Source organism: Acanthopagrus latus, chromosome 1 (assembly GCF_904848185.1).
Source record: "Acanthopagrus latus isolate v.2019 chromosome 1, fAcaLat1.1, whole genome shotgun sequence".
In the NCBI taxonomy this organism is placed as follows: Eukaryota; Metazoa; Chordata; class Actinopteri; order Spariformes; family Sparidae; genus Acanthopagrus; species Acanthopagrus latus.
In genome coordinates, this window is record NC_051039.1 from 10,582,128 (window position 1) to 10,607,020 (window position 24,893).

General features: G+C 40.2%; 1 protein-coding gene across 10 annotated transcripts in view; it reads left to right on the forward strand.

Annotated features, from left to right (window-relative positions):
* Positions 1-24,893, forward strand: part of inpp4b (inositol polyphosphate-4-phosphatase type II B) — a 243,448-nt gene that overhangs the window by 178,177 nt on the left and 40,378 nt on the right. For all 10 annotated transcript variants that reach the window (XR_005075785.1, XM_037102442.1, XM_037102456.1 and 7 more), the window contains 3 exons: positions 6,645-6,775; positions 14,457-14,561; positions 18,202-18,310. Coding sequence is in view for 9 of the 10 variants with exons in the window: in XM_037102442.1 (XP_036958337.1) it covers positions 6,645-6,775; positions 14,457-14,561; positions 18,202-18,310 (345 nt within the window). In the remaining variant the exon portion in view is untranslated. The remainder of the gene's footprint in view (positions 1-6,644; positions 6,776-14,456; positions 14,562-18,201; positions 18,311-24,893) is intronic.

Below are 24,893 nucleotides of genomic sequence, written 5' to 3' on the forward strand. Positions count from 1 at the left end.
CAAAAAGATGATCAGAATTTGATGAACTCAATATTTGGATGAGTTTCATTTGTGATCAAAGTGTGCACCTAAAAAAACTAAAATGTGAAGGACACATTTGCATGCACAAACCCTCAAAACCACACACAAATACGTAGAAACAATCTCACAGCTGTTGTTGACTGACTGACTCGATAGGCTTTGTTGTCAGTTTACCTGTCCATTCACATTTCGAGCTCGTGGCTCCCACATGGCGTTTCTCAAAATCTCGAGCCCTACTTTCTGTTAAAAAAGATAATCTGCATGACAAAGTGATAATTCCAAATCGCAACTAAATTTAGAAGACAATTATATAATATTTATTAAAACTCTTATCTGTATGACACAGCTCATGAGCAAACAGCAGCCTCTGAAACCATGACTACCATATACAACATTTGTTTATTAACAGGCATGTGTACTGTATCTCCAGCTTGGTCGCTTAAGCACCTCTCCTGTAATCCTCTTTAAATGTTGTCTTTCTCCACAGTGCTTCTCCATTTAGCCGATTCTGTCAGCACAGCCACACACTGGTGCTAGCTCGATGCTTTTAATGATTCAGTTAGTGCTGCAAAGTTGTGAGTGCAGCGGCGGATGGTGGGTGGCTTAGTTTGCCTCAGCACTCTCCGATAATCTCGGATGTTTCTTCCTTCTGTTTGTTCGCTTTGATGTCTATGGTCTTGTTCTAATCTAACTCTGCGAACACAGAGGTGGCTGATTTTTCTGCCTTCCTCCAGTGAAGATGCTGTGAAGCCTCTAGTGTGTGGGCGCCTGTGCGTGTGTGTGTGTAAAGATAATTAAGGCATGCGTAAAGTGCCAGTGCATGGGTGTCGATTAAACCCCATTCATTAAGAGCTGTCAGGTTTCTCATTAAAGGAAAAAAAAAATGATGTCCCCTTTCCTGTTAATAAACAAGTAGTGTGATTGTGTATCAAGATCGTCCAGGTACGTATTGACATCAGGCTTCCCTGTTTTGCAATTGTTGTGTACATTAAGGATCTGAATTAATGATGGTGCTTGTGGGATGCAGCAGGATTTTTTTTTTCAGAAGGAGCTGCATGTGTTGTAGAAGAAGGATTTGCTTTTCAGTCCTCTCACGCAGTTTTTATTGACCCCTCACACAAAGCCCTCTGTGATTAAATTGAACAGGCACTATAACGCACCATGAAATAAAGGTGCCCACATGACAGGCCTTTGCTCTTCAGGAAATGTATTGTGTTATCCCAGCCATCCGTCAATTTTAACACATTGCTGTGCTTGATATTTGTCCATTGTCTCATTTTCTTAAATCTACATTGTGTTTTAGTCAAAATAAATGGCTAAACTATGTCAGCTGTATGAGAGTAGTATAGTTATTAATCCTACTTTTGCCCAATTCAGTGTTACCAGGATGTACTATTGTCTAATGAGCATGGTTTGTTCATATGTAACATAACATAAGACCACAAGTGTTGATATTGTCAGAATAACTCAAAAGTTTTTTTACTGAGGTCTTGCTTCATAACTAATTAACAAGTAGAACCTGGATGGGTTGTCATTAGCCCCATTCACACTGCCTTTTGCATGCAGGAATCCTGCGCCAATTATCCGCCTCTGTGTGAAAGTTTCAAATGCAGCGAGGGATGAAATTTCGCTCCGGCGCTGATCCGCCTCTGGAGGTAGTATCAGGGCCCTATTATTGGCAAACCGAACCAGTGTGAACGGATAAGCCGGCGGCGTGGAGCGGAAGCATGTCGATCGTACAGTCTGATAACTGCACAGGTCCCTCACTCAACTTAATAAAGAGAAATTTCCCACACAGCAACGTTACGTGACCAAACAAAAGTAATGCTTTAACTGTAACTGTCTTACTTGGAACTTATATGAGGAAGAAAAAATACCGCAGCTGTACGTGGAGAAGCACCCATCCTCCTGTCTGTCCGATCAGGAGCTCAATCACCACACATTATAACAGCATCCATATGATTATAAACTGTCTGCGGGTTAAGATTGCAAGGGGGGACACTGGGGAAACACCTTGAAAACACACCATCATGACATGTACCATCACGCCTCTTTAGGAGCCGCAGCGTCTGTGTTTTTATGAATTACACAGCGGTTCATCTTTAAGGCAGGGAGATGCTTCTCTCTGTGTGAATGACCATTGGCGGAGAACTGGTGAACCAACACTGTGGAAATAATGCGGCGTCTCTGTGTAAAAAGGGCTAGTGTCAAACTAATAGCAAGCAAGATCTCACTTTAAAATGGATTAAATATTGGTTGTATTCTGAGTTACAAAAGATGCTTAAAGGTAAGGAAGGAGATTCTGGCAAAATATAGTTGATTTAGTCATTTAAACCTTATAAGATGTACCGTCATATTTCAGCTCTCAGATTCCCTTGCTTGTATCACACCTTGCCCCAATCACACCTTTACTCTTTCTAAACAATAGCACTCTAATTAAGGAGTTGATACTATATCTCTCCAGGCCCCATCCCACTGTCTTGTCACCCTCATTTAGCAAGCAGATATGTTTGTCTATTATTTAATCCATTATCTATTATTTAGGCCAGGATCGTCCTTCTTGACCTCCACTCCAGACTTCGCGACACAAAATAACAGGTTTCTCATGAGAGAAAGAAGTGTAGTTTGATACCGTGATGCTCAAAAGGCACCGGCTGAGAGGTACATTCAGAGGATATTGATTATTGTGAATGGTTGCAATCTCTTAAAGAGAATTGTGGCAATTTAGTACCATGAAAATGTGATATATATACCCAAAAATGTAAGAACATCACCCCTTGATTGGTTAAAATTGCCCACTTATGGAATTAGCGGCTTCTTCAACTAAAGTGAGCATGCTGAAAACAATATGTTTGATTGAAACTAGAGAGAAATGTGGCATGGGCACACTCAGACCTCATGAGCTGGGAAATCTATCTTACTGCTGTTGTCCTGGTATCATTATCTTGTTCAGCTCTAGACTACCAATAGCATGCATCAATGAGAGAGCTGTGATTTTTCATCTAAGTTGTTTGCTTTTCGCTTTTTATGAATTGATGCAAAATTCTTATCATTTCAAAAGTAGGAGTTTTGAGCACTCTCATTTACAAAGATCCTAATCTCATCTCCAAGACTGTTTAACATACCCTTTGAATAAACATGTGTATTCATTATTGGTCTCTGTTTAAATCCCTTTATAATTAAGAATTTCAAACTCTATTTATATGCAGGCAGGGAAGGGAGGAAGGAGGTGTTATGTATGCCTGTTCTGCTGCCCATAGTTCTTTAAGTTTATTGTGTTCATGGTAATATGGAATGTACTTTCATTGTGAGGAGGTTTCCTGTCTATCTTCCTCTGACATAAGCATAACTTACTTACAACCACCTACAGAGCATGTTGGCAGAGTTGCCCAGCATGTGGCTCCTCTCTGCCTTGAGGTTGTTTCCAATTTTGTTTGAAAATGTACAAGAGGCGAGAAGTGAGGAAAATGTCTCATATGTGATCTACCATTTGTTTTACAGCCAGTTCAGTTGTCGTTGGCCAAGAAACCTGCATCATTTCTCACTTACCTCTTGTGTTACCAACCCTTGCAAGATAGTTTTTGTGGAATTTGTCTTGGGTTTAATTCATCCCTTCCTAAATTTCAGCCGTTCCCCCAATAGATTGGAGGTAAATTGAATTTCCCACAATAATCCAACTACAACTGGATTTTGAGGCAGTATTTTTTTCTCTTCTTATTATTGTGGCAAGGATGTATACTAAGCAGGACATTTTACAAGTTAAAATCTGCTTGTCAGTGCTGTCTGGTGGTCAGTCTATGTAAACCTATTGCAGCATTTCTGTACTTTACCCAATCACCAGAATAAATGTCGGCAATAGACATTTCTGCAAACCATAGATTTGTTGGAAATTTAGGTTCAGTTATCTATTTCATATTATAAACATGCTCATCTGGTCAGGTTTAGGCACAAAAATCACTAGATTAGAGTTAGTAAACGATCCTAGTTTGGCAATGTCCTGAGGTCTGTTTAAAAGGTTTGTTAATAATATGGTGTAAGTCTTACAATTATTGAAACACAGTCTCGGAGACTTCTCCCCAATATGTTAACCACAAACCCCCTCACATCTGGATATGACAGTCAGATATGACATACATCCTAGAAATGTCGATATGTTATGTGGCCTATGACACGTTCAAATGTGAATGCATCAATGATTTGCAGAAGTGTTTTCTGCCAGCATTTTATTCTGGTGACTGGGCTAATGTTTTTCTGTTTCATATTATCAGCACATATATAGAGACATCAATTCAGTCAGCCAACTCGTGGAATTTATTAAAATGCAACTTTAGAAGATATATAGCATCAGTGGGTGACATGTAGGATCTGATCCCATCACTTCCCCAAAGATAAAAATTCAGCACAGCACTACGGAACGACAATACTAACTCGCCTTCTAGAAGAAAGCACGCCAAGAACCTACAGGTTGATGCTCGGGTGCAGGTCGGGCTTTTGAAATGCTAATAACAGCAGCAGTAGCAGCCACTAACAGCATACCATTCAGGTGAACAGTGTGGCAGCGGGCAGACAACTAAAGAGTGAGCAGAGTACTGATGGCTGAACTTCACACTGTTTTTGATGTATCATGCACTGAGAAGACTGTGAGGGTAGCTGTGGACTTGAGACGGACAGCCTGAACCAGCTATCAGGCTTCACTTCATTAAGCCTGTATTGGCCAATGCATCACTCTAGCTGTAGTGCTTTAACTTTACGCACCAGATGGTTTGTTCCACATGACCAACAGAGATATCCTCTCTGGAAACGGTTTGGAAAAAGTTTGGGTCCTTTCAAATAATACTTGGCAGGTGATTGGATGAACCATCTGTCGATCACCGTCTATCACAGGCAGACTTCAACCAGTCAGGTCAACGAGCCGTGAAGGAGAGCACTACCACCAGTAGAGCCTGTGGGTAAATCAAGCTGTTGCTGAAGTCAGTAAAGAGAAGAGCGCAAACACCTTTTCCATCGAGAAACCGCCTCAATGCCGTTCTTTGTCATCGTGTCATCTAACCTCTTAATGAGCCACTATTGATGATTTCAAACAAACAGTCTCTGGCTGGCTGTCACACATAAACCACGACTGTTGCTTCCAGTAGTTTCTCATAGAGCAATGATTAGATAAACCAGTGTGGTTCTGCGACAAATACATACAGAAGCCTGGCAAGATGGATTCTTGATTCATGAATCCAGGTGGTAGTGCTTAGAGTATTATAATACATTTAAGATTTCCACCACATGATGTCTTTCCCTGGATGATTCACAGACTTGCTGCACTGAAGACAAAGAAATAGTCCCTATGAAACTGTGGACAGCATGAGTGGAAACCCACAAGAGACACATATTAAAATATATTTGCTTTCTTAGTTTTTTTTTCCTTGTTAGTTTGTTTTTCGTGTGGATAATTTGTCTGAACCCACACCATTAAACTGTGGTGGGTTTGATCATACATATGACCTTGACTCATTCTGTCTCCTTGTCTCTGGCACCATTTCTATCACTGCTGCGTATTGAAATACATCAAAGTAATCTAAAAATATTGTACTTACCTGGAGGAAACAGGGAAACAGTCAGGAGAGGCTTTCAGCACCTAATGCTTTGTTGTCATAGTTAAACTACAAAAAAGAAATAACTACTACATTATGCATTCAAGCAATTATGCCTGGTCTTAACAACAAGTCGAGCCAACAAGCATTTTTACACACAGGCTTTCATTTGAAGACGTACAGTGTACAAAATGTATGAGGTGTAATCACTGAAAATTGGGCTCATTATCATGAAAGCAATGCATAGGCCCATCCATTTGTTTTCCTGAATACTATATTGAACCTCCTTCAACCTCTAATCTCTATAATATCACTGCAATTCACTTTTAAATGATGCTGGAGGGCTGGTTTCTGAATGATATCTCTCTATCTGATGTCACCATTCACATGCAAATAATGAGCCAATGAAAGACACTGTTCTTCCTAGTAGGAAATCAGCCCCCCATCCACACACATAAACACAGACATACACTCCATACACCAACTATTGTTACCCAAAGAATGAGCACAGATGATTTTGGCCTTGGGCAGCTGGCACATAGATGAAACAGAGGCAACTGATCGCCCCAGTGACACCAGTAAAGACTGTTTCATAAGTAATGGCCGAAGAATGGTAGGAGCAGGGGAGGAATTTGATAGGGCAGAGTGGATAAGTGGGCACCAGCTACTAGCCTGAGGTTCAGAAATGTGTTTATCTGGCTCAGCACAGGGTGCTACGGGATGTAACTGTGTGTTGCATGTGTGTCTGGTTCAGTGTGTGCAAGCTTGTGTTTATGTTAATCATCTGCTAAACTAGAAAGTTGAGATAGGAGGTTTGGGAAGCATGTGTGACCCAAAAAACTGGATGTAGCATTACATTACACTCAATAGTTTTTCGTCCTTAAATAAGATTGTTTTATGTAAACGTTCTTTTGTTTTATGTAAATGTAATGTCTACTGTTTTAAACACAGAAGCAAGCCAAGATTTGTGGACTTCATCAATGATCTGTTTAACAGCCATTAAGACCACAGAGGTCCTAATGGATCTGTGTTTATCTGCAGGGTGCAGGACCTGAGGGAGCTGGGGGAGCTGTCTCCTCACTGGGACAACTTAAGAAAAGAGGTGATGACACGATATGGAGGAATCATCAACTCCTACCAGGAGACTCTGGCTGAACTGGACAAGATTACTGGTACGACTGCACCTGCTGCTAACCTTTCCTTTCATAGCTGTATCAACAAATGTTCTCACAAAGGTGTTTTTTTTGTTTGTTTTTTTGTTTTTTTTAGAAAAAGTTTACTGTGCACATCCAAGCACCTTAAATAATAGGGGCTAGACAGAAGTTCTAGTAACAATAGATAATGCTCCCTTCCTACACTTATCGTGTCCAAAACATTGAATGGAAGTAATATATGTTAATAGGAGAATTATCTAACGCGCAGACTCTGTGTTTGTATTGCAAAAAGATGTTTTGCTCCGAATCACACAAACACACATGGTTATGAAATTGGAGATGTTTGGTGCGTGGGAGTCATTGTTCAGATATGGTTCTGCTCCGGCAGATGAAAATCCTTTTGTTCTCTTCTAATCATCATTTGTCCTTGGATGTTCAGGAATTTTTTATCATTTTCTTTTATCTCTCCAAAGGATTGAGAGTCAACACATCATTGTATTGCGAAAAAGTGGAAGTAGAGGCTAACTTGTGCAAGTGTCTCTACATGCTTTATCAATTGACTAACTCTCTTTTCATTAGTGGTTCAAGTAGTCTCCTACTGTATGTGTCTTCCATAAATACAGAGGGTTATACAGGGGTAATAAGGAGTGGGTTAGGTGTTGATTCTGTTTTAACCTGATCAACCCGATCTGAACTTTAAGTTGAAATATGGATTCTGGCTGATTTCAGTCAATAGCAAAGCTTAGCGAGAGGTTGTTTCATTTATCTACTTTCTGTTAAAGAGTTTCCATAGCAACCCAAGTTTCTTCAGGGGCAATTGAAATGTGTGTGCCCATGTGCTCTTCTGCATTTTGTGAAATTAACCGTTTGTAGAGCACATAATAACTGACACACATCTCACAAACATGAGTCTTGCATCTCATTTACAAATAATCAGTGTTCTGCTCGGTATGCAGAAATCTTTTGCACACTTACTGCAGATGTTTTACATAATAAAATGAATCAATTCAGTTAGATGTGAACACAGAAAGTAATTAGGCTGTTTCTGTTTTGCCGCTGTCGTTGAACAAGGAAACATCGGACGTGTGATTTAACCACAGAATGCCACTGATGAGCAGGTGTTTGAGATATATTTAGAAATATGTAGGTGATGTTTTTGTTGTGTTTATTTATCACTCAAAAGCAAGAGGAACACTCACACTACATACCAACAGTGTTCATTTTATGTACACAGCAGGCATTGTCCTTGCCCTCAAAGAAACAAACTCCTTTTATTGCACCAAACAACAGATGTTAGGTGTTTGTATTACCGTACCGTAATTATCTGCCGTTGTCCTCAACTTAACTCATTAAATTGTTACTAATGAAAATCTTAGCAGGAACAACAAAACAGACGTTTAAAAGCTCATACGCTGATCGATCACTCTGCATTTGGTCCTTTTCCCCTCTACAATCTCTTCCAATGCATATATTAACTTGCTGTGGACATAGGAACATTATGGCTACTGATTAATTTTACTCTGATATACTCTCATCCCTATAATGAGATATTTGTCTCTGCTGCTTTTTGCTTTGCACAGCTGATAAGAGATGATGGTGGCTAAGCCTCTGCACTGCCTGCCTGAGCTCTGAGGGAGGGAGTTAAGGACGAGGTGAAATGGATAATGTGGTCTTGGTCATTATGGTTCCTGACAAGTCCCTTGTGTGTCCCAGATGCTGCAATACGTGTAGGATTCCCTGTCTGACTCACCAATCTAATCCAGCCCTGCATTTACTTAAAAGGATGATAGACGCTGCTAAAACAAGTCAGGCTGGCAGGCTGCTGCTGCTAGATTAATTATTGATAAGTAATATCATTAAAACAAAGGTGAAGAATAAAGTTGGAGTAAAGCAGAGTGTGGTGTGGAGGTGGTTTGATTTTGAAGACCAGGAAAGGGAGCAGGGAAGGTTCAGGGGAGACAAGCACAAGATGATTACAGAAACACGACAAATGGTGACCAAAAAAAAGCAGTGAGTGGCATTTGTGTAAGAACTAGGCTCGGAAAATATATATTGCGCTTTATATTATTGGCACTTGTTCGCTTGGAGCGTCCAGCAAAAGGCACTGGGTGATGGATGCTGAGTTAAGACCAGAAAAGTGTTGTGTTGCCCTGTTAAGTTAACACACAAAGACAACAAGTAGTCTCGGTAAAATTCTTTAGCTGTCCATTTTCTCCTGCTTTGAGTTTGTCTCTGAAACGTACTTCATGTCTGTATATTAAAGTACCGCAAGACACAAAATACAAAGAATTAGGGTCTTTTAAATGTTGAATTATGCTTTCAATGTAGCTCGTTTTGCAGACTTCACGTGGCTCTGAGGATTGCTGTCCTTAAATAGGATTATTTATGCATTTATATTTGAGGCTGGCTAATGCATGTATAATTTAAGGTCAAACCTGAATCAGAGGGATTTTCATGCGCAAAAGAAGAATCAGTGGTCTGTGTACATTTCAGGGGTCAGATGTCGGTTTTTCCGTATTTTGCTGTTATTCAATTTGTTTTCATAAGAACAGTAAAGCTGGAGAAACTGCAGGTAGTAGAATAAGATTAAGAGGAAGAGAAGCAGTCCATTGGGAGGACGAGACAGCGTCCCCATGTTCATGTTCAGCACCCTCACTGATTCCATTTTATCCATTTTTAATGATGAGCTGACCTCAGCAAACACTTCAAATGCTCTAATAACTGTATTCCATTCATAAATTAATCATCCCCGCTTTCATTGTTTACCAGCCGGCGAATTAAAGGCACAGGCGTAATCCTGTTAGCGCGGTGTTTGTTGGACCTCCGATACTGCCAGCACTTCTCAGCACAAAACTGTCAGTCACTCTTAAACTCCACTTATGGGATAACTACAGCTTAATGCCCAGAGCTTCGTATTGTAGATTAAGGCTCATATCTTACTTTCTCTCTTTAGTATCTGTATTAGAACAGTAGTCTCTGCAGTATGTTGCCTCCAGGAGAGGATGTTCAGATGTGGTCTGCACAAATATTTTGCAGGTTACTACAGTAAGCATCCAAACATATTAATAGAAAAGAAAGGCCCTTAAAATTAATTACTGAAGATGATTTAGATGTTTATTAAAGGGCATTGTACTTTTAAACATGACTCATTGGCTCACACAGCATGTGTCCAATCCTCCTCTATGTCTACAACGTATCTAACTGTGAATTGATTAAAAAAAAAGAAGCCTGCTGTGCTCTTATTGCCACGGACCAAGAAGATGAAACAGTTAAACAGATCTGCACTGATCTGACAGACCTCACTTACAAGCCACTGTTTTTTGTTTTTTTTTTGGGGGGGATGCTGTATTTCTTGATCTTGTTTTTTCCTCTCAGCTTGTCCTCAGGCACTCAGCCAGAAATATCTAAAAGCATAGGATATTGGTTACTCAACTTCTGAAGGTTTTAAAAGACTAGATAAAAGTGACTAAGAGCAAAGAAATGACAGGAAAAATTAAAAGAAAAGATAGTGGGCAGATGTTGGTCAGGCCAGCTGGCAACCAGCCCTTCTGTCACATAGCCAGCCCACCTGGGCAAACAGATGGGGATCTGATATGACTAATTCATCTAACCGACAACGGTCACTAGCTCGATTAGCCTGGTCCCCAGAGCTCTACAGCCAACTGTGGAAGCCCACTGAGAAGCCTTGACAGCCTGACCAGTAACTTCATTGTTAACCTGTTAACAGCTCATCCTTCTCTGAGCAAATAAATGTGTTGACGTACACTGAAGACAATAGTTTAATTCTAAATGAGTGAATACATGTACACAAACAGTTTACTTCACACTAGAGGTTTGGCACTATGGATGGAAACAGTATACAGATTGAAAAAACTGAAAAAACAGTTGAAGATGGATTATGTCATAAACATTGATGGTCACCAGCAGATGAAGACTATTGACTTGGCCTGACATTGATGTTTCTGTTTTTTTAATTTTCAATGGATATTTGAGCTGCCTAGGCAGGACAAAAAAATTAGCACCAGCCACCAAATAAAATATGAAAATATGCAAGTGGCTGGGAGATTTCCTTCACTTCCCAGCCAGAAAAACAAAAGTGATATATTGGTGGTAAAATCTAAACATTCACTTTTCATTTGGCCATTGGACAATAAAGTAATTTGTTTACCCTGTCTCTAGAAGACCCATTTTAACAACTTTGTGATCCTCGCATTTTTATTTCGCGCCATTATCTCATTCTGATTCAAGGCCAGATACATGCAAAATTAATTACATTCCCTTCAGTCTCAACTGTACTGTGTGTTTAATTGTAATTAGCGAGTACTAACATGCTCAACTAAGGTGGTGAACCTAGTTAATATTACCTACTAAACATTAACATGTCGCTGTGCACATGTTAGCATGCTGATATTAACATTTAGCTCACAGCACATTGTGCCTAAGTGGAGCATCATGGAGCCAGTGGCATGCCTGTAAACTGTTGGTCATGTTAAGCAAATGATCACATCGCTTGCCCTCTGGGGCCTCTTGTAGGATGCATGTCTTGGCTAGTTGAGATCATATGTGCTAATGGTACAAAGGTGTACTTAGGACTGTATGAATTATTGAACGTCTTAATGTTTCTCTGGTGCTCATATTGAGTGCACTGACTAAGAAAATGATTTGCGAAAATGGCGAACAAATACGTGCTGTGGCTTTCATTGAGTTTGCAGCTGCAATCTGTGTGCATTTGTCTGGTTTCTAAGGCAGCAGCTCATTAGGCAGTCAGCTCCTGGTCTGCGCCTGGTACTGAACCTCCAGACGCTCAGATTGTATATTCAGTGGTTAGAAATGGCATCTGTTTACATTTGCACGTCTATAAGCAGCAGCAAATCTGTTACCACCTTAGGAAGATGACATGATTGATTTCCAGTGCTTGAGAATAATAAGCCACATCACTGTCAAAAGTGTTATCCATTTCTCAGCAGCTTCAGGTAATGGAGTTGCAGTTGTTTTCTTGTTTAGCCAACTTGCCAAAACGTAAAAAATCTGTGGAGGGTAAAAGGCTTTCTCACCAGGGTGATATGTGAAAATAAGCCTTCTGCAGCACTGAAGCTTTGATTGATGCAAACTGGTCTGTTGTTTCAAGTGTAATTAAGAACAGGACGTAAAAGTGTTTACTGCTCCATTTGTAGCTCATCTCCAATGCCTGAGTTCATCTGACTTATACCACAAATCAGATGGAAGACATGGAAGGTGTACATACTGATTTAGTCTTTTTGTCAGTATGCTGCAATGAACATACATTGTGAGCTTTAGTGCAGGGAACATACGCAAAGTATGTTTATGTAAAACCACATCTGTTTATGTTGCAACCTCTCTTTAGGTTCAGTTTTCAAATCTCTGTTGTCACAACGCTGTGCTTGTGCTCTGCTTAGGTTTAGGCACAACAAACTTAGGGTCAGGGAAACATCATCACATGCAAACGTCATTTTTCACTACAAACACAGCTTGAAACTGTCTTGAGTTCTCCTTTATGAATAACCAGTGGTGTTACTTTCACAAATGTGAAAAATGTCCAGTGGTTTCATGCTTACAAATGCCGAAAACAAGGATTCAAAGGTCAAAGGTCGTCTGTAACTCCTCTCTGTCTCCCAATGTGAAAGTATTAACAAACATGTATTGTGAACTTGGATGTGTGCTGTATGCAATAATCATCACATAACAGTAATTCATTATGATAACAATATTGCTAGTCATAATATTTAAATGTAAAATCTAAAAAAGTAGCAGAATGTCAGTCTTTTTTTTTTTTCATTTTTACTGTGGTACAAATATGAAATGATTTACTTTTGTCAAGAAATTGTCAGTCTTTTAGAGAATCATAAGTGTTTAATTAAATCCCTGCTTCATATTCATTTTGCTGTCAAACATTCACAGTTAGAGATAACAACAGGTCTACAGTCACAGCATGTTTAAAAACATCTCTTTCTGTTATTATTTGTTGATACTAGTAAAGTAATGAATATATTTGTTGTCCTGCTGTAACGCCAATTGATACATCTCTCCTCATGAAAGTTTTTATTCATCAGCAACAATGGTGTGTGTCAAGTGATCACAGCACAGCTGACAACACATCACAAAAGATAATGTCAAAAACAAAGAAAAGGAAATCTTGCCGACCACAGTTGTTACAAAGAGATAGAAAAATATTATTAAAGTAATCTCAAGTAATCCTTAAGTAATTCCTTAAATAGGTATTAAACATATCTGATAGGCCTAATAAATTAATTATAAAAATAGTATGATATAAAATGTATAGATCCACACATGCATGTTTTAATATTTCCTTCACTTCCATAAAAACATTTTTAAATTTGTTACAGTACAATTTGGGTTAATGAATTACATCATGTTCATCACACACCATCATCCTCTGTGACCACTGCATGCAAGCTGGAAATCATGAAAGTTGTACTGGAGCAGTTTTGACTAAACCTTAATGCTTGAGATAGAAAATAAAAGTCAGGTTATTGGCTTACAAGGGGATTTAATTAAAAGTTTCGATGCCAGACTTGATTATGAATCTTTGTTATATGAGAATTTTTGTTCCTCTGTTAAGTCTGTTCTGAATAGCTTCCCCTTTTTTAGTGACTTACCTCCGCTGGCAAACATCACAACACTTCTAAATTGCCTCTGTTGCATGATTGTTCTTGAAAGCCTAGCCTCATTTCAAAGAGGCCCATCAACCCTATTTACATATTTGAGATTGGAGCAGCCAACATGGAGTGTCAGTTTGTGATTTTGAGCTTAATTATAAGCCACAAACAAAGAATAGCGTTTGGCAGAACATTTTAATTGGACGTTTTGAGCAAAGTAACGACTGCAAAGGGCATAAAATCCTGTGCTTAAAGGATTACATTGTACTTTAGAAGATGTCATAAGCAGCTGATTGAAAAAAAAACTTGAGATAATTGTCGCGCTCTAATTGATACATTATCAGTCTGATATGTATAGACGAGTGTTAAATGGTCTTGCATGGGCATTTAGAAGTGGAATGGTTTGGAGGTTTAACATCCTTTTCATCTTAAACCAATGGCAAAGTATTTTCTTTGGGAACATTTGGATTTATTAGCTTGAAACTTTGTACTGTAATTTGTTTATTGTAGTCCAAACCTTGGTCATTAAGCACCCACTCAGTGGAGACAATATAAAATAGTGTTACATTCTGTCCCAACACTTTCCTTTGAATATTGTCATTATCAAGTTGTGAATACCCCCACATCCTTCCAGTGCATAATTGAATCTGCACTGCAGCTACTTCTGCAATCGCTAATTTAAATGGATTTTAATTTGGTGCAATGTATTCCCTGTTGTCACTCAGTTGTTCATTAAATAGATCCCAAGTCATTCAGTTGACTTGGGATTCATTCAAGGCTTTTTTTCTTTCACTGAAAAAATCAAAGACAACATTTGAACATCAATCTAATTTATAGTCTTATCTTTGCTTATCTGTTCCTGTGTCTATATATGCACATGAACAAGGTGATTAGGAGAATAGCCATATAATGCAGTCATGTTGTTAAGAGTATAGCTGTAGCAGACGCTGAGGCCTTTCGTTAACACAGCCAGCTTTCATTGTGATGTTTCTATCTTGGAAACTTCCATTCAGTGTGTTTATGACAATATGACTTTTATTTGTTGTGGTTTCTTTTTCCAGGACGTTCATTCAAGCCAAGCTGCTGCAAAGCCCAGAAATCTCTGGAGTTCATCCCAATAAACCTGCACACCCAGAGGATGAGGGTGACGTGCCCCAGAAAAACAGGTATTACGCTCTTTTTAGACCTATTATTACACCTCGCACTGAAACCGAGTAGCAGTAGCTGCTTTTTTTGGCTATTTTGGGAAAAGTGGAAACTAGTTGCAGACACAGCATTGACATACCGTCAGCTTTCAGTTTGATATGGTGAAACAGTTGCTTCATGCAGTTGCTAAATAACATTATCAGTTGGCAGCCCAGTATATACTCTCTTTTTGCTCTGGGAGAAATGTCTGGCTCTTTAACTGCCAAATGCCAAATCACCTAGTTGCTAACTTTGCCTGCCATTTGAGGATGAACATTGCATTTATGGTGGGTTTTTTAGAGTCTTCTTTAGTGAAGCTGACTGCCTGCTTGGGCTGAAAATGACACTATGGGAGCAAGTTGTGGGCCAGACTGCTGAACAATGAGCTGAATCACGCTATGAAACTCCATAATGGGAAACAGCAGATTGAGGTTTTAATTCTCTGTAGATTTATCACTACATGTGTTTCCTTTTACATTGTCACAATGTTTTTTATTGTCGTTTCATACATTGTACATTTAAAAATAATCAAAGCAATTAAAGTTGTTTAAAACCACTTTAAAAACCTGCCCATAAGAAACATGGTTCAAAAGCTTTCTTATCAGAAACTTCTGGACAGAAAAAGCAGCTATTTCAGACAGGTGGTTTCATATGACACAGATTCCCACAAGCTGCTGCGGTTGTCACCTACTGTTGTCTTTCTATGCCTGACTTCTCCATCTGTCAGAGACACTCAGAGGGCTCAGACAGGGTGGTTCTAGGTCATCACCCGGGCTGAAAGGTGAGAATTAACTTGGCCTGAGAAAGATAGACAAAACACTAATTAAGCCCTTTGCGTATCTCCGGAGAGGGAGACGAGCCTGTCTCCTCCACCGCTGCTCTCTAGCTGGCAGGGCCTGTTATTGCCCTGGAACTGTCTCAGTCTATTAAGGCGACTAACTGCTGCCTCACTATCTGTGAGTGGGCTCTATTTCAACTATGGACCCGATGATTGATGAAAACTTGTAGAGAGACAAACCTTGACATAAGCTGAGTTTTTTTTCCAGTGAAGACGTCAGGGATGACAGTTAAAATACGTAAAATCAAGTCATCATACAACCCCTGCATCTGGCACTGGCAGAGAAGGGGGGATAAAATCTAGATGAAAGGAGCCTTAGAGGAGTTTGTCAATTGATTGATAGACATGGTGATAATTACCCACCGTGGGCCCAATTCACACCTTGACTGAGTTCCAGGCAGTGGTGCTTTAGCTGATCTGCACGTTGTAGACTAAAGCAGGACCAGCAGGATACACACAGCTCCCATCGGCTTCATGATGCTAATTAAGAAGTCTGGTGCATCTGGTGCATGTATTAATGGTGTTTTAAGGAAAAGACATTAACATCAGAATTTTTGAATACCTTACTGATTTTTTTCAAAATGTTCAAAACTCAGTACAGCGTGGCAGGAATTTGTTATTCCATTAGTAGAGGGATACCTGCTTGGAGGTGTGTCTTCAACTAATGGATCACTTGTCTTGAGTAGTGGTCAAAGGAAAAGCTGGGATTACTTTTTCCTCAGCAAACTGTGGTAGTAAGTTAGGACTTGTCATTTTTCCACACTTGGAGATTGTGTTGGACCAAACTTCAGACTACCTCTCGCCATTGGTAGCCTGTCCAACATTGTCCCACACATACACCTTCTTTGTTCCACATTTGGTTTCCTGGGATCTGGTCACTCAAATGTTAATGTGAAATTTGCTGAATGGTTTTGCTACAATTAAAGCCTCATCCGACAAGAATGTTGTTACAAAATGACCATTTAGTCTGAATATCTGTCCACCTTCTGGTTTAATTCACTGTAATTTGTTAGTAAATTACTATTGTGTTGCACATTTTGTTCGACTTAAAAAGGAAAAAAAACGTTGAATAAATGATTGCAGTCAGTCACGCTCAGGAAACACTTCAACTTGCTCCTTAATGGAGTCGAGTCTCCAACTGTGGTCAATTGCTCTATTGTTCCATTTGATTTTCTGAAGCGATGCATTTCATTGAGCTTGGGTATGCAATCCAGTCGACAATGCTAAACCATTCATTTTCATTTTGTCTATTTATCATCCAGCAAGAAGAGGAAATCGAGAGGAGAAAAAACACTTTGAGCTGAAACTGTATTCATTTGTTCTGCTGTGAATGGCTTTCTTCTGTCTCCAAAATGACAACTGCAAAATATTTACTGCCTAAAATGCTCAGCTTGGCAAAGCTGAATTGAAAGTATTGTTCAGTTTTCATTTGGGTCATGTAAAAGGATACTTTGTCATTGTAAAACAGGATTGTGGAGTGGGTTAAGTATGAATAATAACCACTCATCCAGACTACCACAACCAGAGTCCTGTTATAGAAAGCACCTGTCCTCTCACTACTTAAACAGCTTGTTCGGCTGTTGATTTACTGAGAAAAGGATGGTGTGAGAGGAAGAGTGGGCAGATCAAGCACAAATTGGTCATTGTGCTTGATGTTTTAACACCCGCCATTGTATTTCAGTGTTCCTCTGGTGTGGGAAAACCAATTAAGGGAACTTGGACATCTGAAAACTCCCGGGGCCAAACGCGTGTCGGACAGGGAGCCTCATGGTCAGGCGCATGGATAATTAATGGTAGAAGCAGTGGGTAGGAGCGAAGCCCCTACATCAAACCACCATTGGTCTATTGTGGTGTCGTTAGGGGATGGCCACACTGTCATTCACATTTCTGTGACACAGCTCGGAGCTGCGTTTTGTCATTAATTTCAATTTTTCAAGCATTGTTTTTTCCTATGGTAGAGCTGTGCACTGCTGCCTTCCCGGGGGTGTTCATTAGCTGACCTGGCTCTCAACCACACCAAAATATTCAACCCTATAAACCCCTGTCCACCCCCTCTCCTCCCTGTTTTTTTGGATTTAATTGTCAGCTCATCCATTACTCATTCAAAACAAGGCCTGTTGTAAGCACCTCTGTGCCCACCTAGCCGTCTGTGAAGTGTTTATTTACTTTTGACGACGGTGTGCAAATTGAAATGAAGCACTGTGACATTGGCCGTCCTTCTGGTTTAACATGGGACCAACACTACATTAAGAGCGAAAGACGGCTGGAGAGAGATGACTAGTAATAGAGTGATGTAGACACAATATAAATGAACCTGAAATACGTGCGCCAAAAAAAAAAAAAAAAAAAAAAAAAAACACATTTACTGGCACAGTGCATAATAATGTCATGCCTCATTTCTTTGCATAAATACAGTGTGGGCTTAAAAGTGCTGTGTGCAGGTTACAAAAGGTAATCTCACCATATAACTTTAAAAATCTAATGTGTACTAATGCCCAGGAATAGCTGCATGGTATATTCATAAATATTTAATCAATCCTCATGTCAGGTACCAGTAACTGTTGATAAAAGTATCCCTGTGGAGAATAATTTTACAAAAAACTCCATTTAAAATGAAGTTGACATCTATTTGGAATAAAAAATAAACACGCTTTGACTTGGATAATATCTTGTTTTAATCTAATTTTCTCACCTCAAGGTCCATTTCGTGCCGATGTTTCCAAGATGCTTTATTATACATGTCATGGGTTTTAACCTGTCAAATCTATTTTCTCTCTCTGCAGATGCATTCTATGACATTGTCACCGTCGGTGCGCCGGCAGCCCACTTCCAGGGCTTCAAATGTGGTGGTCTGCAGCGTCTCCTTAGCAGATATGAAGCAGAGAAAAAGAGGTAAGACATTTAATTCCTTGCAAACATGTGCACCGTGGTGTTTCGAGGGAGCATGGGTGATTTAATACAGGACACATGCTGGGGTGGAAACCGGCTTGTATTGACAAAAGAATTTAACTTGGGCATAATTGATAGTGACAAACAAATTTGTCCCTGGCCTGTGGACTTGATTTTCCAAGCTCCATACAGTTACTTACAGCCGAGCAATGCTGAATTTAGACTGGAACTCCACTGCCTCTGACAGCTCAATTTGACTGGAGGCAACAGGCATGATGGAAAAGGTTTGGTGAGTCAGAAGTTCCTCTGTACGGCTTCTTTTCCCTAGCAAGCATTTTTTTATTCTTCCCTCTGAAGTTGTACGTTAACTTGTCACTGAATAGCTGAACAATTTGCTGCAACTTCCCCGCTCGCTCTCAAAATTCTCTTAAATTCAAAACCAATTGAGTCAACCAAGTCATCAATATTGTTAGCACAAAAACCTGAAATGTACACGTCTACAATAAGCTCTACAAGCATCAATCAATTTCCCTGTTAAATATTTAACAAGCAAAAATAACTGTCACTTCTAAGAAAAGCTATTTTTGTAATATGATGGTTTTGCTCGGACCAGTGCTCAGTCTAGAGATATTTTGTGAGCTGTTGTCAGTGACACACCGGGAGCATCATATTGAGTTTTGTGTTAGATTGAGTTCACTCTGTGGCTGTGAACCAGCTCTCTGCTTGATCACTAGATGGAAGAAATCTGTCTTGAGTGTTTCCTTTACTGACCGAAGCTGCTCGCTGCACGCATACTCAGGGTTGACTGACTAAAATTGAAATAAAATGAAAAACCATGCTACTGAGATTGTATTTACACACAGAGAAAACAAAGGTTAATGTAAATGCATTGACTAAAAGTGCACTGAGGCAACATACCTGTGTGACTTCCTTGAGCCTGAGATCAGCAGTATACTGTCATTTTTGCTGTCTTTGCCCTTTGGATGCAGGCTGAAGGTATATGTCACTGGAGTTCAGTATGTGGTCAGTTGAGTGATGCCAGAAGAAATGAAGGGTGATTTTTCCCAAAGCTCCCCATAGAGTGCAAAGTCATTACAGACCATGCCAGATCCAATTAGTTACAGAGTTTGCAGCTCAAGAAAGAGGGAAAGAGAGGCAAGAGGGATGAGGGCTGAGGTGTGGGTATGAAATGGATAAGTTGATGGGAAAATAGTTGGGAGCCTGTGCTGATAATAAAATATAAAAAAAGGGCTTCTTTACGCTAAAGTGCACAAGTGACTTTGCTGAAGATGGTCAGCTTTATCTGCTAGCATGAACTATGATAAGGTTAGCATATTTTCGAGAATCCACTGAAGTGAAATCATTTCCTTTGAATGAAAGATTAGACTTCAGAAAGAATTCTCCAGGGAGACAGAGCTTTTTGTTTCATATTTGACTTAGCTAATGACTCACTGTAGCTTAAATTTTCCAATTTTCCGCCTGGCTAACTGACTACGGTCTGCACTGAGCCTTATCCATGTTTGACCTGGAATGCAGTCATTTGTCAGTCGGCGTCAGAAATTGGAATAAAGTCCGCCCGTCTGCGATTTTGCAGTTTTCGCAGTGGTCATTTTAATGAAGGTTCGTGTTTAGTTTAAATGAGGAACATTCATTATGTCATGGTTTCACTTGCTTTTATAATGCATGCGCTAAACGTCTGACCAAACTTTTAGCCTAGAACGACCCGAGCAGGGTTTCTCAGTGGTGTTTGAATGTGTAGAGCTGTAGTCGTGTGTGTGTGTTCAGTCGAGAGTCACTTAATTGGACGGAAAGTCAGCTTATTTTAGCAGAGCAAAGATACACGTGTGTGCGCACACAGAGGCAGTCACTCTTTATCGTCGTCTCGCCTTTCAGAAGCGGCCTTTTGTAATCACATTTCATTAAAAACGGAACAATCGGTGAGATGTGAGACTTGGCTATTCATTGTGATATTAATTCATCAAAGAGAATATGGAAAGGGACTGAGGAAGGGGGGGAAAAAAAAGGAAAACCTGCGCACAGAGGTGTTACCAGGAGGGCAATAAAAGAGCTATTCGTCTTTGTTCCCTGGACACTGGAAGAGAGGGAGGGGGGTTCTTTCCGGATCCATTAAAAACCTGCATCGGCCAAACTTGGCAATGACCAGAGTATGCAATGTAGTTTGTCTCTCAGGATGGGCCAGGAAAGAGTTTAATCAATAGCTACACTTAGTATTCCTTCAGAAACCCTGCACATGTACACACAGGGCAAGAGCATTTATCTTTCATTAATGCATGCAGTCCCACTTAAATGGCTGTTTTAAAAGTCACTGGATTTTTATCCGTTTTTAATTGAACCCTGTAGACAGAGCTGTGGATTTGCTGAGGTGGCCTAATCTTTCATTAACAGCCTCTTCTGAATTATTCAGCTAATCTGCATAACGATGCAACCCCCCTGTTTTTGGACACAGGTTTTTATTGAATCTGAGCGTTGACAGTCTTTTCCTGCTTGGACTGATACTGTGTCTGTGTCGTTTTATTGCAAATGTTTGGGAGAGAGAGGTATGTATGGTGGTTTTTCAGTGAAATGTTAGCTGTCCTGTCCGTAAGGTCAGCTGTATTTAGTAGGTGCAGAAGCTGTTTAGTGGGGCTCCTCGAATCCTGTCTGCCTTAAATGAGAGGAAGGAAGCTTTGTCATTTTGCCAGGCGTCCTGGTCAAGCAGAACAGCCCAATGACACATTTCTGGGACACTTGGAGTGGTTGAAATGACATTGCACACACTTAATAGAGTCTCTCGGGGCCGATGTTCAGATTTAATGTGACTAGCAGCATGTTGTCCAACAAAATAACTTCCTCCCAGGATTACAGTGTGTGTTCAGTGACAGGACATTGGCAGTGGCTTGGACACCATGCTGATGGACAGCAGCTTGTTAGTTCTTTGCCTGCTCTGGAGTCAGCCTGCTCCAGGTTCTGTTTTGTGATGGCGATGGACGCTGGCAGTAGCCCTGAGACTTATCTGGTCTTAGATCAGGGTTTCTCGCTTGTGTCTGAGTCACTGAGGAAAACTTTGGCTGTAATTCTGAAAACTGATGTGAGATCAGTGCCCAGTGGAGGATTCAACAGCAGATGGAGTTTGTTAGATCAGATTCTCCAGCATGTATCTATAGCAAAGACTATATTTTCACTGTGGTATGGCAGTGGCCTGGTGCTAGAACCTTGATTAAAGCATGCTGTCTAAATGACGAAGGAGGCTTTGGCAGTCACCTGGAGTGCTGCAGGGCTCTCTGCTGACGTAGCTGCATTTTACTCCTGCTGGCTGTCAGCAGCAAGCCACAAGCTTTTCATTAATTTCCTCTCCACTATTAATTAGCCATGCGCTGGAGATGCTGGCTTAATTAGGCCGCTGGGCCCAGTGGTTTCCACCCTCTCATTACTGTTATAACCAATTCCTATTGATAATGTAGGTAAACCAAAGAGGAAGTTCATCCTGGACAAAGCTGCTGGTTTAAGTAATCTGTTAGCTGACTATAGTCTCCTCATCGACTGGTTTACCTGATGAACAGTTGGGCCGCAAAGGTGTCAGCACGGATACTTTTTCCTGGAGATCCAGTGCCGTTTGTTGTGTGAAACTTGAATCATGAGAAAATTAAGGGTAATCATTTCATGAGTCAAAGGGCAGTGTGCATATTGTGCTGAGGGAGTGGCAGCACACCTTCGGTATTTTCATGGCTTGAGGCGCGTCATGTACCCAGGGTGCACATGGAAATGAGGCAGGATTAAGAAGAATACATTATCATACATTTTCAGTGAATGTGTTGGGGTCCGACAGCAATTCCTTCTAAAAGCATTATGATGTACTGATGGCATGTAATGGAATCTGGAGGAGCTTCATCTAAGAGGAAACTAATCTTCTATGGAAGAAGTGTTGCTCCTACAAATAGCAGTTGATTTAAATTCTTGTGTCTGAGCATACAGGACATTTACTATTGTTTTCTGTCTCAATGCACAACTTCATTTGAATCAGAAATGGTTGCGTTTTATTAGCTAACATACCCCACTAAAGTCACTGCTGCCAAACGCAAACAAAACCATCTTTTTACACAGGTCTTTACATTTTTGTGTGGACTAAAAATGACCATGAAGAAACTGAATGTGAGCCACAAACAGTTATTGAGGAGTTTTTACAACAAATACTTCTATTTAGTCACTCAGTTCTGGAACCTTAGCCAGCCACAGTTACATGACCAGTCATGATTCTGCTCCACTGTTCCACATCATGCTGTTTGTCACGGCCTCAGGGTAACCTCTGCTGCACGCATCTTGAGGACTGTGCGCTGCCCTCACTGCATTGACTAGTAGTAAAAGTATACAAAATGGTTTCCTGGTCCTTATTAAGACAATGAGTCATTAGTCCTTGTTTATAATTAACTGTACATGTGCTCTTCAATGGAATATGTGCAACTAAGCCTCTTTCATGCAGTGGTGCTCCAATTTTGAGATAAATGAAATAAATGACCATTTGTGGGCATTAGCAAGCTATTATCATAAAGCTGCATTTCATCATACATGTAAGCAACCAGTTCACATGACATGCTCTATAGTTCATATATGGAACTTTACTCCACTGAGTCTCTTAGATCTAACATGAAGTATACACAAATATCTATGAATAGCATGACGATGATTAAATAGTAACATGGTTGATCACACAACTCACATTCACATTATGCACATCTGTATAGTGTAAGCAGAGATTGTATGCATTTTAAAGCAGTGCTTTGTGTAACATTCCCCAGCAATGCTTCTCTTGTAAGGACTTACATTTGAAGTTCAGAGAGCCCCTGAACCTTTTATTTTATTTTTAAAGGATTTTCCGCTTTCTCTAGGATCATCATAGATAATATAGCGCTACACGCCATAACAATACTATTGATATCAAACGCTCCAATTGGTTTGATCAAACTTCTTAAGAACAAAATGTTTAGCTTGAAAGAAATTCACCAAGATTTCAGCATGAAATTAGTCTTTAAACAAGCAGTGAATAACAAGTTCCTCTTTTGGGGCTGCTTTAATCATAAGTGAAGAGAAGGAGGCCTTCATGAGTTCACGCATGCTGTGAGTTCACTTGAGGCTAAGTTCTGCCAACGTAGAATCTAGACAGACAGGTGGGTGGATTTTCTGCTCCTGTATTTATTTATTTATTTATTTATTAATACTGGAGATCACACACTCCAATGACAGCAAAGACTGTAGCCTCAGACATTACCCGAGGGTTCAATCACCACCTGTCTGACACATATTCAACAACAGATACTTCTGCAGCACTGTTGTATTTTTCTTGTATTTTGTATTTTTGCGCTCAACAGCAGCTTTATTGGCATCATGTTTTAAAAAGTTGGCACACAGCACTCCCAAATTTCATCAGGAATGGAAGACATACCCGAGGCTTGAAACGACAATCAGATGCAATCATCCCCTTTGGCCTTTCATCAAGTTTGCATTCACAGATTTATGCTGTTTTACCTCTGCATGGTTTGCTGTCATGGTAGACCCGTTTGGACTGACAGCAATGCTGATGAGGCAATTAAAGTTCTTTGCCTTAGCCAGCCTTAGAGGGGATCAATTCTGTCCTCTAGCATCAGGTGGCAGGTCCCAACATTCATTATTTCCTGCATAGGCTCCCTAATGGGATTGGATTTGTACTTATGAGTCAACAGCGCTGTTATTGAATCTCAGTGGCTGAAGCAATTATGCTCTTCCAATAACCTTCTCCTTTGCCTCTTTTCTGGAGTATTTCTATTGTTGCAGACCTGTGAGATTTTTTATTTATTTATTTATTTTTTTGTCTTTAGTTCTGCATAACGTAATAAGACGAATGTGAGCACACAGAGGATTTAAGCGGCTTTAGTGACTTTACTTTGTTGCACTAGATTATTCAATTACAGTCTCCTCTGTGCCTGTAATCTTGTTTCACTTAAAGGTATGGTTATGGAAGTGGGCATAACAGAATTTTCATGTTAGGAAGCAATGTTGGTGTTTGGTATGGGTTGAGTTTTTGAACTGTTTGCCCTGTGTCTCGCTCACTTAGTGATTCCTTTGATAAGCTTTGAGCTTGTGGGTGGTAATTCTCCGGGGGACTCATTAGCTGTAATGACAAGGCCAAGATTTTAAAGTCTGCCAGTCAAAGACATAGTAAGTGGCTAGTAGCTACTACAGCAAGGCTAATTTGTTAAGGCCTTCATACTTATTGATACATCAGGTAGTGCTGTTCCACGCAGGGCGACTTCTAAAGAAGCACTGACTCTTTTTCCATCGCTGCAAAATATTAGGAGCGCTGCAGAGAATACTGTATTTTGCCAGCCTTTTGTATGTGCACCTCCCTTCCTTCCTCCCACCCTCTCTCCCGCCCTCTCCCTCTCTGTCTCTTATGTCAATTATGCCTTAGGATCTGGCTCTAGGGTCTGGCCTACATAGAGGCTTGCAGAGCTGACTCTAAACTAGCTGGGAGGGTTGCAAATGACTTCTTCGCTCCGTGCTACGTCTGATGGCGGGAAGTCAGTGGAAACTCATTGAAAGTCACTGGAACTTT